This window comes from Megalobrama amblycephala, linkage group LG16, assembly GCF_018812025.1.
Source record: "Megalobrama amblycephala isolate DHTTF-2021 linkage group LG16, ASM1881202v1, whole genome shotgun sequence".
NCBI lineage: Eukaryota > Metazoa > Chordata > Actinopteri > Cypriniformes > Xenocyprididae > Megalobrama > Megalobrama amblycephala.
In genome coordinates, this window is record NC_063059.1 from 13,192,117 (window position 1) to 13,206,824 (window position 14,708).

At 36.7% G+C, this 14,708-nt stretch overlaps 1 protein-coding gene across 8 annotated transcripts in view; it reads left to right on the forward strand.

Annotated features, from left to right (window-relative positions):
- Window positions 1-14,673, forward strand: part of rap1gap2a (RAP1 GTPase activating protein 2a) — a 107,860-nt gene extending 93,187 nt beyond the window's left edge. For 6 of the 8 annotated variants that reach the window (XM_048159734.1, XM_048159732.1, XM_048159733.1 and 3 more), the window contains 16 exons: window positions 3-56; window positions 390-473; window positions 562-662; window positions 896-1,025; window positions 2,090-2,245; window positions 2,332-2,403; window positions 2,487-2,573; window positions 3,850-3,990; window positions 5,646-5,792; window positions 5,892-6,010; window positions 6,731-6,826; window positions 7,034-7,157; window positions 8,647-8,746; window positions 10,416-10,483; window positions 10,747-10,785; window positions 13,421-14,673. In XM_048159734.1, coding sequence (XP_048015691.1) covers window positions 3-56; window positions 390-473; window positions 562-662; window positions 896-1,025; window positions 2,090-2,245; window positions 2,332-2,403; window positions 2,487-2,573; window positions 3,850-3,990; window positions 5,646-5,792; window positions 5,892-6,010; window positions 6,731-6,826; window positions 7,034-7,157; window positions 8,647-8,746; window positions 10,416-10,483; window positions 10,747-10,755 — 1,488 coding nt within the window. In that variant the 3' untranslated portion in view covers window positions 10,756-10,785; window positions 13,421-14,673. Of the gene's footprint in view, window positions 1-2; window positions 57-389; window positions 474-561; window positions 663-895; window positions 1,026-2,089; window positions 2,246-2,331; window positions 2,404-2,486; window positions 2,574-3,849; window positions 3,991-4,686; window positions 4,892-5,645; window positions 5,793-5,891; window positions 6,011-6,730; window positions 6,827-7,033; window positions 7,158-8,646; window positions 8,747-10,415; window positions 10,484-10,746; window positions 10,786-13,420 lie in introns of those variants that run through there. The other 2 variants (XM_048159738.1, XM_048159739.1) reach the window with 2 other exon arrangements.
- Window positions 14,674-14,708: the final 35 nt, after the last annotated feature.

Genomic DNA, 14,708 nt, shown 5'->3' on the forward strand with positions numbered 1-14,708 from the left:
AGCTGCTCTGCGATGATGTCACGGGTCTAAAGTTCAACCCCGTCCTCTACCCTAGGGTGAGCATTTCTCTGTTTCTCTGTCCATCTGTGACTTACCTACTCCAGGCGTCAGGGTGAAATAGGGCTACACTTTGCTCCGTCTCACCCTAGTACCCAAGTCATCTGAATTAATATGTTCCCATGCTCCAGGGGACTCACAAATCCATCTGCTTTACATTGCCTGTCGTGCCTGAACCACATAGAGTGTTTGAGAGAAGCCTTGACCATCTCAAGGCTTTGCATGGTCTCTCAGGCATAGCAAACACAAACCCCTGAATTATGGAAAGGCACTGACACACATATTTACCCCTCCAGGCGCTTTTGCTCAGTTTCTGTTTTCTCTCGCCCAAGGCCTCGCAACTGATCGTCAGTTTTGATGAGCACGAAGTGAACAACACTTTCAAGTTTGGAGTCATCTATCAGAAGTTTGGTCAGGTGAGAGTCGTCTTAAGTAGTTTTTTCATTTTATATACTTTGACTGAATTTTTTTCAGTTTCCCATTGTTATTGTCTCTTCACATCAGACATCAGAGGAAGAGCTGTTCGGGAACAATGAGGAGACGCCTGCCTTTGCTGAATTCCTCAATGTTTTAGGAGACAATATTGAACTGCAGGATTTTAAAGGGTGAGAGACAGGAGATTAAACTCTGAAAACTGCTGCCAGGGGTCACCTGCACACACATAAAAGGCCCATTTTAATATTTAACAATAATCATATAGTTCATTTGTGAATAATTAAATTTACCCATTGTGTGTGATTTTTGATGGGAAGTCTGCTCAGGATAATCAGACGGATCTGCCTAAACAGTGCTTCCGCAGAACTAATTTGTCTGGTGTCTGAAATATTGTGCTGCTCAGGTTCAGAGGCGGTCTGGATGTGTCTCACGGACAGACAGGATCTGAGTCCGTCTATACTACGTTCCGTCAGAGAGAAATCATGTTTCACGTTTCCACAAAACTCCCCTTTACAGAAGGAGACGTTCAGCAGGTGGGCTACACAAATCCAGATGATTTTTTTTATGTTTTAATGTTTTATTATTAAAAAAACTATATTTTTTATGACTTTTTAAATATAAAAAAATATTATTTTATTTTTATTTAAACTTTTTTTTTTAAATGTAATTAATATATAATAATGGAATAAAAATAAAATAAATAAATATTATGTAATTATTTAATATAATTTATTATAATTTTTTTAATTTGTCATATTTCACTCTAAATTTAACAGGAAAAAATCACTGTATTCACAATTAAGCACCTTCCAAATCTTAATTATTGTAATGGACAAAAAAAAAAAAATCTCATTCTCATGACTTTAATACAACATAAATTGAAGTACAACAGATACTACCATGGTATATAAATACTTTACAGTTCAAAAATTATATATATATATATATATATATATATATATATATATATATATATATATATATATATATTTATTTATTTATTTATTTATTTTTTGCATTAGTCATGAAATTCACAATGCAAAAAATCTTAATAGTCTTAAAATATAAATTGTATATATACAAAGTCATGAAACTGTAGATAACACAGGCTGACAGGTCCTTAACTCAAACTGCTTGCAATCACATTGTTCTGTATAGGGCACAGCTGATTGGTTCCTGCTGTAGCAGTAGCCAATGAGCTTGCTGCTCAACTTTCAAATGTTTGGTCAGCATTTGCTCAAGCAGTTGCAGCGTATTTTCAGAAACCTTTTACCTTCCCCAGCTCCACCTTTATAGATCTGCTACTGGTAATTCATGCATGCTATTCATACAGCAGCAGCATCTCTTACTTGCTCACAGCAGCATGTTGTGTATTTGCAGTAGCAAGCAAGAGCAGCAGCAATGCAGATCTATTCCAAAAAGACCAAACATATTAACATTATCATATCCATAACCATGCCAAACACAGAGTTGTCATGACAGATAGAATAGATAGAGAGATATATGTGTGTATATATATAAATGTGTGTATATATATAACTTCAAAATGCATTCAAAATATTTATAAATAATTTTCTCTTGTGTCATATTCTCTCAGCTCCAGAGGAAGAGACACATTGGCAATGACATTGTCGCAGCCGTCTTCCAGGAAGAGCCCACACCATTCGTACCTGATATGATCGCTTCCAACTTCCTTCATGCCTATGTGTTAGTGCAGGCAGAAAACCCCTGCACTGATCACACCACGTACAAGGTTTGTCAAACACCTCACTGAATTACTCCAGATAGCCATCAATCCCTTAACCAACACTGATCTGAGATATTGATTTGTGTTCACAGGTGTCCATCACAGCACGAGAGGATGTTCCTCCGTTCGGCCCCCCTCTTCCAAACCCTTCAGTCTTTAAGAAGGTAATATAGAAGATTGCTTCAATTAAATGTTACAGGAGATGATGATTTGTATCATATGATGATGGAGATCAATTCTTCCCCAGGGTCCTGAGTTCCGGGAATTTCTCCTGGCAAAACTGATCAATGCAGAAAATGCATGCTACAAGTCAGACAAGTTCGCCAAGCTAGAGGTGAGGAAAAAGAAAATCCAGAGAGCAACATATCACCTGTCTACAGAAGCTTGTTTCCACCACAGAATAAAATTTCAACTTTTTATACGTTTGCAATTCTGACTTTTTCTTGCAATTGCAAGTTTATATGTCACAGTTCGGGTTTGTTTGTGTGATTTTAAATATTTTTCTCATAATTCTGAGAAAAAAAGTCTAAATTGTGAGATATAAACTTGCAATTGCAGAGAAAAAATGTCAGAATGGTGAGATAAAAAAGTATTTTTATTCCGTGGTGGAAACTTCCATACACTACCTGTTTTGAATTTAACCCTTAAACGCATGACTGTTTCGCCAATCATTCTTACATATTCGGGTCTTTATCGACCCGGATCTATATCTAACACGGAAGGATCTCTACCTGTCGCGATAATATAAAACTCCTCTGATAGTAGAGTAACAATTACAGAATAATAAAATAAATCGTATTTTGTTACCTTTTGGAGCTTGAAAGGGCTCAGTTTGAGCAGATGTTTTATGCCATCATCACTGTCCTCGTCAGAGCTCATTTCCCAGTAAATTCAGCAAATAATGAGCTAGTTTTATGTTTGAGGTCACGAATATGAGCCCATTCGCGATCTCAAACGTATTCTCAAAACTATATAATTTTCAACATCTTCAAAATCGATCGCTAACAGCTTCACCAGATTCATCCTGTAACAGTTACAGTCATATTTGATTGCGTTCAGTACTTGCTCTGCAGTAAATCGCTGAGCCATTTTATGTTTTTCTTATTATTTCGTTTTCTGTCTGAATGAGTCGTCACTTCAGCATTGTGTATCAGACATTGCCACCTTGTGGAATAAAGGTGAATTGCACTTATTCCGTCATCAAAGATTCAATTATTGTTGTGCAGAAAAAATATACCTACACTCATACATACCTCGGGTCGTTTGCGACCCTATACAGTTTTTACAAAAAATTAATACAAAAATAGGCATTCTTTTATAATTTTATGATTTTTTTCTTGTTATATTCTTTATAATGAATTGATTGAGGAATACCAAGAAGGTTGATGTCTAACTTTAAAAAATGAACGAGGAGGAGGATAGTGAATGACATCCCGGGTCACTAAAGACCCGAGGTATGCATTTAAGGGTTAAAGGAATAATAATGCAAAATAGTAATATTCTGTCATTATTTACTAATTCTGTCATTGAGTTTTCATTTCAGAACTATCTTTTTAAGTCGTTCTGCATCATTCTCTATTTGTGTGTGTGTGTGTGTGTGTGTTTGACAGGAGAGGACACGGGCAGCACTGTTAGATAACCTTCACGATGAACTGCACAGACAGACACAAGCCACAGTAGGATTGGGCACAGCTTCAGATGAAGAAAAGCTAGAAAATGGAGGTCATGGTGGGCTTCTGGAGTCCTTTAAGGTAAGATGTCTTATCCTGACTTCCACTTGACCACTTAAAAACTCAGAGAACCTAAATATTTTACTGAACAATGTTGCACTTTGGAGTTGTTCTGTATAGAGAAATATTCTCAATTCCTTCTAAAATATATCAAATATTCTCAAATATGTACTCTACCATTTAAAATTTTGGGGTCAGTAAGATTTTACTTTTATTCTGCATTGATGCATTAAATTGATTAAATTCAGTAAAGAGACTTCCTTGTTCCTTGAGCACCAAATCAGCATATTAGAATGATTTCTGAGGGCTCATGTGACTGAAGACTGGAGTAATGATGCTGATTTGCCATCACAGGAATAAATTCAATTTTAAAATAAATTAAGTTGTAATAATATATTTCACATTATTTCTGTTTTACTGTATTGTTGATCAAATAATTGCAGCCTTGGCAAACTTTTTTCAAAAATATTACCGACCCTAAACTTTCAAACGGTAGTATATGTACACCCACAGTTTTAACATCTGCCACTGAATGTAATTTTTGTGCAAGACAGAGTGCCTGTCTGTCTTGATCTGTCTATTTGCATGTCATTCTGTCTGTCTAGATATTGTTAAAATGTATGAAACTGAGCTGTTTTGAACTACTAAGCTCTCATTATAAGACCTATTTGTGTTTGTGACCATATGCATGATTTTGCTGTGTGTGGGTGTTTACAGGCAGGGTGGAGGTGTGTGTGGGGCAGTTTGCAGACACACGCGTATCCAACAGTTTTGGTCTGCATAGCAGCTGTGACTGTGTATCATTACCAAGCCGAACTGTTGCAGATGAACAGTGCACATTAAACAATACATTAAACATGTATACAACAACACAAGACTCTTAGATTTTTCTGTAGATTGTTTGTACTTTTGTGCAGATGTTTTTAGTTATTTTTACATATAAACATTTTAAATTATTTGTCAATTTTTTATCAATTTTATCAATTTTTTATGATTTTTTATTAATATTTTATTTTAGTAGTTTTAATTATATATATATATATATATATATATATATATATATATATATATATATATTTTATAATATTATTTATAATATATTTATAACATATTTATATATGTTATAAATGTTGTGTATATATATTATTATATTATAATATTAAGTAAATTATATATTTTGTATAATGTAATTGTATGTCACGTAAAATAAAATATAAAAATATAAAATATAAATAAAATATATTTTTAGATATGTATTTTGTGTGTGTGGAAAGTTTGTAAATTCACAAAAAAATATAAACATAATATATAAAAAATAAATACATAAATAAAACACTTTAAAGATGAGAGTAGATTGTGTTTTCTATATACTTTTGGATTTAATATAAGTTGGCGTTTAGCCCCACCTACTGGCTTTTCATGGAAATGCAATTCAGTTTTTCTAGCTTCATCATCATCTTTATTAGCACTGATTTAAACACATAAATAATTTAAATTAAATACATTTTTAGCCAGCTAATATAAACATTTCAAATATAAGTCTTAAGAATATGCTGTGATGAGATAATCTGTAACAATGTCACGTTATTTGCCTCTATAAATGTATTGTACGTGTACTCAATACAGGTTCTAAATTTAGGTGCGTTCTCTGTCCTTCTTCTGTCTCTCTCTGTCAGAGAGCCATGCGTGTGAGGAGCCATTCCATGGAGACAATGGTGACTCATAAACACAAGAGTCCAGGAGCCGTGGCAGGCGTCCCGTCCAGCGTCAGCGGCGGAGGACTCCCACAGAACAGCATGGAGTGTACCAAGAGCACCTTCACTGTACTTATATTCTCCTACTTTCTTTTAAATTCACTTATTATTATAGGCATGCAGCAGCGCATGAGTTTGATGCTTTATTTGTGTGTTTGTGTTTGTCAGCCTCCAGTGCTGTCTGCAAAGTCTCCATTAAAGAGTCCCGTTAAGCGGCGCTCTGGTTTGTTCCCCAGACTGCACTCCAGCACAGAAAGCCCAACTGAGAAACATCCAACTCGCAGCAGGTACTCATAAAAATATAATTTTGTGAAGAATCGGACTCTATATATAAAAAAATGATCATTGTGTCCCAATACACCTACTTATACTATGCCCTACAAGTGTGTACTGTTTTTGTGAAGAAAAAGTACATACTTTTGAGTGTGTAGTAGAAGAGTAGGCAAGCTTTGGGACATACTACTTCATCATAATTGCATCTTAAATGGACCAATCTGTCACTTAGTTACATGTATCCTGTCAGCGTTCAAACTGCCCTGTCAGTCATGTTGTCAGAGTTAACATCCTCACATTTTATTTCATTTCATACCGAATTGGTGAGAAATGTAGTAGCACGTTGATTTGCCAGTCGTGGGACTTTCATGTGGAGAACACTTCTCATGTGTTTTGGTTATGGGTTTTAACACTTTTTTTCGTGTTTGAAGTTCTAATCAAATCTTCGTCCAGCACATAATGGATTGTGGGTAATGTTAGAGTGTGCACGGATCTGCACATCGAATTTCCATCTGGAAATATTAGATCATCCTTTGGGATACTCATTTTAACACCGATTTGGGACACTCTGATTCTAATTTTGAATACTATCTAGGATGGATAATATGCAAATTGGTGCTCAGTAAATGTAGCTCGCAACTGTACACTTGTGTGTGTGTGTGTGTGTGTGTGTATGCTATTGTACATTAGTATTTCAGAAAACACTACATAAACTGTATTCTGCGTTTTCATAGTGACCAAAAAACTGAAGTGTTCCCACACTCACAGGAAGTGAGGTCAGAGACGCCGTCCAATCCGAGTTCACCAGAGATCTGCCCAAATAAAGAAAGGTGAGTCTTTGAGTTCCAGTTCCTGAGGTACAGAAGATTTAAATGCAATGCTGGGATGTTGTAACATTTGATGGCTCAGATATGTAGTTCTGAATGCTTTTCCAGCACATTTTCTTTAGCAAAGTCTTCTTGTTTATTTCATAGTTCTTCAGTAAATGAAGAATTGTGCATTTCTGTTGTGTAATCTCTGTTGTTTTGGTTCTGCAGGCCATTCGTGAAGCTGAAAGAGTGTAGCGGCAGAGCTAATATCTCTATCTCCCGATCCTCCTCCAGCACCAGCAGCTTCAGCAGCACAGCGGGGGATGGAGATGGACTGGAGGAGCTGGAAATGGTGACACAAACAAACACACACACACACACACACACACGCAAGAGTTCTGTTGACCTTTTAGGAAATAAATAAATAAATATAGTATAAAAACAAAAATGTCTCAGCATCCTTAAAAGAAGTACTTGAGATAAAGAACTTTTTTAAGATAGATTGATAGATAGATAAATATTGTTATATATCATAATATAAAAAAGTATGTAATATATAATACACACTCAGTGGCCACTTTATTAGGTACACTTTGGTAGTACCCAGTTGGACCCTCGTTTGCTTTCAGAACTGCCTTAATTCTTCATAGCATAGATTCAGCAAGGTGCTGGAAACATTCCTCAGAGATTTTGGTCCATTTTGACATGATAGCATCACGCAGTTGCTGCAGATTTGTCGAATCTCCCATTCCACCCCATCCCAAAGGTGCTTTGGATTGAGATCTGGTGACTGTGGAGGCCATTTGAGTAAAGTGAGCTCATTGTTATGTTCATGAAACCATTTTGAGATGATTTGAGCTTTGTGACAAGCCACGTTATCCTGCTGGAAGTAGCCATCAGAAGATGTTGTCATAAAGGAATGGACGTGGTCAGTAACAATAGTCCGGTAGGCGGTGGCGTTTAAATGGTGCTCTAAGGAGCCTAAAGTGTGCCAAGAAAATATCTAGAGATGCTCTTCTCCAGATCTCGGTTGTAACAAGTGGTTATTTGAGTTACTGTTGCCTTTCTATCAGCTCAAACCAGTCTGGCCATTCTCCTCTGACCTCTGGCATCAACAAGACATTTTCACCCACAGAACTGCTGCTACTGGATATTTTCTGTTTTCCAGACCATTCTCTGTAAACCCTGGAGAAGGTTGTGCCTGAAATTCCGAGTAGATCAGCAGTTTCTGAAATACTCAGACCAGCCTGTCTGGCACCACCAACAATGCCACGTTCAAAGTCACTTAAATCACCTTGCCTCCCCATTCTGATGCTCAGTTTGAACTTCAGCAGATTTTGTTTTAAGGATGTTTAGATATTTTTTTTTAAGTGGGAAAACAACCATTTTTGCTGTGCGTTTCTGGTTCTTGCAAAGCTCTTGCAGATAATTACTTCAGATAAGCTCACTGTGAAAACATTTAAATTAAGTTAGTCACATCTAGGATTTTTAGATATTTTTTTAAACCAAGGCAAAATGATTATGAAAATATTATTTTTGCAGTATGTTTCTTTCTCTAGCAAAGCTCCTGCAGATAATCGCTTTAGATAAGCTCACTATGAAAACAATTCAATTACGCTTCTGTCACATCTAGAAGCATCCTGTACACAACTGATTTGCAGATAACCATCACACACTTTTTAATTGACCCTTTGCATTGATCCACTCAGCCTGACGCCTGTCAATATGCCTAATTACTGCACCAGAGCTAGTTCTAGGAAAATCTATAGCGATTGTACTAGTATTAACAGTACCACTCCAGTTCACTCAAACTGTCATTCGGTGTGTGTTGTGTCCTGCAGAGCAGTCACCCATCCACGGCTTCAAGTGTGTACAGTCCGGCTCTCAGCGTGGAAAGCCAGAACTCCGGAACGCCGCTGATCATGTGCCGCAGTCCCACAGGTGAAAAAGAAATCATACACTACATGGCTAAAAGTTAGTGGACACCCGAAAACCACACCCATGTGTGACATTTCACATCAAAACTATTAACTATTGGTAATAGTTGAAATTGTCAAACCTGCAATTAAAAGGGGACCTATTATGCCCTTTTTGTTTTGGGGTCTTCTAAAATAAGTTTTTGTGCTTGAATGTTCAAAAACACATTATTTTTCACATTTTTTTACATTGTTGCGCCTTTTTTCACAGTCTATCAGTAATGCTCTAGATTTGGTCTTTGTAAAGCCTCTCCATCTGAAATGCACAATGTGTTCTGATTGGTCGGCTGGACCACTGTGTTGTGATTGGTCAACCGCTTCAAACTTGTTTCTGAAATATCACACTCTTACCCTAACTGCGAGTTGCAACACACTACTAATGCAAAACAATCAGGCCTCACACCCTTTTTTTTTTTTTTTTGCGTATGCCTTGAAATATTGTGAAATGTACATTCCTGGAAGAAAACTCGAGACTACTATAGAGGCATTTCAGGAGCAGTATGCTTAAAGGGATAGTTCACCCAAAAATGAAAATTTGATGTTTATCTGTTTACCCCCAGAGCATCCAAGATGTGGGTGACTTTGTTTCTTCAGTAGAACACAAATGATGATTTTAAACTCCAACCGTTGCCGTCTGTCAGTCAAATAATGGGAGTGAATGGGAACTCTGTCAATAAGAGTCGAAAAAACACGACAGACAAATCCAAATTAAACCCTGCGGCTCATGACGACACATTGATGTCCTAAGACATGAAACGATCGGTTTGTGCGATAAACCGAACAGTATTTATATCATTTTTTACCTCTAAAACATCACTATGTCCAACTGCGTTCAGCACTCGGTTAATGAGGTTTGATCGCGCTCTGACAACAGCAGTGATGTCTCGCGCGTATACTTCAATGAGTGCCAGACATCACTGCCGTTGTCAGAGCGCGGTTGGACATAGTGGTGTTTTAGAGGTAAAAAAATTATATAAATACTGTTCGGTTTCTCGCACAAACCGATCGTTTCGTGTCTTAGGACATCAATCCCAGACAGCAACATAGTGTGGCCCAGATCCGGCCCACATCTGGCACATGTGGATTACACACGGACCAGATGTGGGCCGGATCTGGGCCGCCACTATGTTGCTATCAGGGATGCGTCGTCACGAGCCACAGGGTTTAATTTGGATTTGTCTATGCAAGGTTTTTCGACTCTTATTGATCCAAGTTCCCATTTACTCCCATTATTTGACTGACAGACTGCAACGGTTGGAGTTAAAAATCATCATTTGTGTTCTACTGAAGAAACAAAGTCACCTACATCTTGGATGCCCTGGGGGTAAACAGATAAACATCAAATTTTCATTTTTGGGTGAACTATCCCTTTAATGATATACACTGGATCCCTTTTAAGTGGACTTTGTGCTTTGTAACTTTGCAGACCTTTTGTGCAAACAACAACATTACACACTAAAGAAAGATGCAAATGTAAAAAAGCATAATAGGATCCCTCGAGTCATCATTTAGAGGGCGGTGTTCACAAACTTTTGGCCACGACATGCAAAAACACACGTGTACTTGCTTGCACGCACAAATTCTTGCACTTTGGCACTGTAACAAGAAACAAGAACTCACCCTGTTTTCCTCAGATGGAAAGAGCAAAACTTCACCAAGGTCAAACTTGAAATTCCGCTTCGACAAACTGAGCCACTCCACAGTAAGTACCGTGTCCTCGAATAACCTTTAATAATGAGGGTGTGTGTGTATTTTGAATTGGTTTCAAAGTCAGTTGTTTTATGACAGATCACTTTGTTAACAATGGTGATGTTGAAATGATAACAGCATGTGTTTACTCTGGGTTTTATGGTGAAAGTGTATTTGTTATCTTAGATCTATAACAGTGCATTTGTTTCCATTTGTAAACCGAATAATAATAAAAAAAATAAATTCACTGAGAATTATCCTTCCCCTTTCTTTCAGGGTCATTAGGTCAGACAGAAGGCACTGCATGGAGAAAAGGTACTTTGCATATTACTGTATGCCCACATCTTTAAGCTAGGAATGAGCAGGTGCATAATGAAATATCCAAACTATCTATAGTAATACTTGCATAAAAATATAATATAAAGGTTTTTTGTTAACAAGTACAGTATATATGGATAGGATAGGAACTATTTCCCCTTTCAGGGAATGTGAATGCTTTAAATGAATACTGAAACATGTTCTATAATTGCAAAGACAAAGAAGTGATCATTTTCAATTTAGACCTTTTATAACCTTTTAGACCTTTACAATAATGGATTGTTAAATGGCTTTAGTTACCAATTTTGTCTTCAGAAATCACAAAAGATTTCTATCAGTGTTGTTACTGCCCTCTGGTGATTTTTGGTCACTTTTGACCAAAAAATGTTACATTTTGAAATCATTTTATCCAATAAAAGTCATCTTTGATCACCAAAATGACATTTTTAAATATTTTTTCCTGTGGAAAAAAAAAAATCTTCATGCCTTAAAATAGCTTGAATGTAACTGTACACCCTTGCCTCATTTAATATACGTGGATCAATGAATATGCAAATTAGCCCCGCCTCCACTCACTCACACCAGCTCAGAGATCCATTTGGTCAACTTACTGAGGTAAACGCTGCACAATTGTATCACTCTTTACAACATCGGACACATAACGGTTTTTAATATAACTAGCCTTTCGCTTGACTATGTTATCAAACAGCTAATAATGTGTTGCATTGTTACACAAATCATGTTCCTGTTCGCCATGTCAGAGTCAGACAGCTGCCATCTAACAATCAGTTTCCTTACAAATGCTTTAACAACTCAGAACGTCAATGGAGAAAGACATATAGTTCAAAATAGCATCGTAATATACATCATGCACCCGCCATATTGCTAAATCTACACAATTTTGCATATCAACAGAAAAATATACTTGGATAACCTTACTTTTCTCGAGACTCCCCTGCTAGTTCGCTGTTAATGATATGCTAAAGCCCACTGACACGTTGATGTGAAGGTTCATTATTTTCTAATTATTATTTTATTAAAAATCAATTTTGATAATTGCTGAAATGAAAAACTTAAATTTAAAAACCCTACAAATTAGAAATATTGCCTTGGCAACTAACGAAAACAAGTTCAACTAAAATTACTAAAACTGAAATTAAAAAAAGATTAAAGCTACATAGAAATATAAAAAAATAATAAAATCCACATAACAAAAACTTAAAATAAAATTCAAATGAAATATAAAAATAAAAGCTAATTCAAAATATTTAAAAAATTATGTAACCGTGCGTTCACACCGCCGCCGGCGAGAGCGTCAACAGTCGCCTTGGCCGCCCTGCCAACAACGCTGTACTGTTCGTTCAAACCGCCGCCGACGGGAGGGTCAAAGTAAATGACAAGTCGCGTCAACCAATCGGAAGCCTCTCAAGCGAGGACCTCTACATTCCAATTGGTTGCCGCCGAACCGCGTCATAGCTCATTACCATAAAGTTAACCTGATTTCAACTCTCCTTGACGCTCTCACCGTCCAAGACGCGCCGCGCCGCTCTGTGAACACCCTTTTTTTTTTCTTTTTTTTTTGCGTATGCCTTGAAATATTGTGAAATGTACATTCCTGGAAGAAAACTCAAGACTACAATAGAGGCATTTCAGGAGCAGTATGCTTAAAGGGATAGTTCACCCAAAAATGAAAATTTGATGTTTATCTGTTTACCCCCAGCGCATCCAAGATGTGGGTGACTTTGTTTCTTCAGTAGAACACAAATGATGATTTTAACTCCAACCGTTGCCGTCTGTCAGTCAAATAATGGAAGTGAATGGGAACTCTATCAATAAGAGTCGAAAAAACTTGCATAGACAAATCCAAATTAAACCCTGCGGCCCGTGATGACACATTGATGTCCTAAGACACGAAACGATCGGTTTGTGCGAGAAACCGAACAGTATTTATATCATTTTTTACCTGTAAAACACCACTATGTCCAACTGCGTTCAGCACTCGGTTAGTGAGGTCTGATCGCGCTCTGACAACAGCAGTGATGTCTCGCGCGTATACTTCAATGAGTGCTAGACATCACTGCCGTTGTCAGAGCGCGGTTGGACATAGTGGTGTTTTAGAGGTAAAAAATTATATAAATACTGTTTGGTTTCTCGCACAAACCGATCGTTTCGTGTCTTAGGACTTCAATATTGACAGCAACATAGTGTGGCCCAGATCCGGCCCACATCTGGCACATGTGGATTACACGCGAACCAGATGTGGGCCAGATCTGGGCCGCCACTATGTTGCTATCAGGGATGCGTCGTCACGAGCCACAGGGTTTAATTTGGATTTGTCTATGCAAGGTTTTTCGACTCTTATTGATCCAAGTTCCCATTCACTCCCATTATTTGACTGACAGACGGCAACGGTTGGAGTTAAAAATCATCATTTGTGTTCTACTGAAGAAACAAAGTCACCTACAGTATATAAATAGTACTAAAATAACACTGATTTCCATTTAATAGAGATTTACTATAGATATTTCCATTTACTATATCGCTCCATCTTAGTTTTGTATGTACTTTAATGAATCTGTGTACTTTTAAAAGTACGTAATTTACCCAGTGTGTCTGTTCTTTGTCTTTCTAGGCAGTGACTATGAATGAAGAAAAGGGGACCATTTTCTCTAGACAATGCAACAGTTATTACTGTTCAACATATTACACAACTGAACACTAGTTAAGAACTGATCCTGCAATCTCTCATGAAAAGGGTTTAGAGGACACCAGTCTTAGTAGAAAAAGCAACAAATGTCTCTGTTTTTCCAACATTTTAAATATAGTGCTCAAACAAGTGTTGAAAACTGTCCTTGCTGCAATTGCTTTCTAGACAGATGCTCAATGTTAACACAGCCACTTGAAATACTTGAACAATACAGTCATTAAATGTTCCAAGAGAGGAGAACTACTTATAAGCACCTGTACAGCCACTATGCTCCGTCTGTTGCAGAGAATACGGGTCATTTTGAGTCTTGTAACACATCGCCCATCAGTGTAAGCCTTAAAATACTGTACACTTTAGAGAACTAGCTCTGCTGAGAAATGAGTTAGTTCTGTTATTTTCGAGTGATGTGAGAAGAGGGAAAACTGTTTCCTGAGGGTAACGAAAGAGGAAGATTTACCAGAGTTTATTTGTGCTAGAAAGGAAAGGTTTTGACAAAAAAACATGGCATTGCGTGGATGATGAAGACACATTTTATTATATTTTTTAAAGCAAAACTCCATTCAGTGTACATTTAGTTCTCAGAATAAAGACTTTACAGTAAACTTGTTGGCAGCTACTGCTAACTTAAAAAAATGTTACTTATATATATATACAAATTATTCACTTCAAGTTTATTTTGAGCTCTCAAGCACACTTAAAGCAGAGACGCATCAACATGGTTCTTCTTATGTTCAGACTTGTGGATGTACAAAAATTAATTTCCATTTTTGTAAATGCACCATTATTCAACCATGGCTGACAGAATCATTTTTTGAAGGATTTTTTTTTTTTTTTTTAATTATGTGTTATTTATTTACAAATGTGTGTGTGTCTCTCCTCATTCCTCATGAATCGGTTGTTAGTTTTCAGCGGTACGTATTGGTGAGGGTATTCAACTGCAGAGAGTGAGTTAAATATTCTTGTACAATAGTGAGAACTTTCACATAAAATGTGCTGGCATATATGTTTGTACTGCCATAATTTATTGCTTTTAAAAGTTGTTGATGTTACGTAAAAAAAATTACAGAGTCAAACAAAAATAATTTAAAAGATAATTTAACAGATTATGTATATGTATATTTGGTTATGGCATGTGCCATTAAGAATTTATTATAAAATAAAATGTATTTTGTGTCAAATAGCGGTCTGTTGTGTAAATCATTCGAAAAGTGAG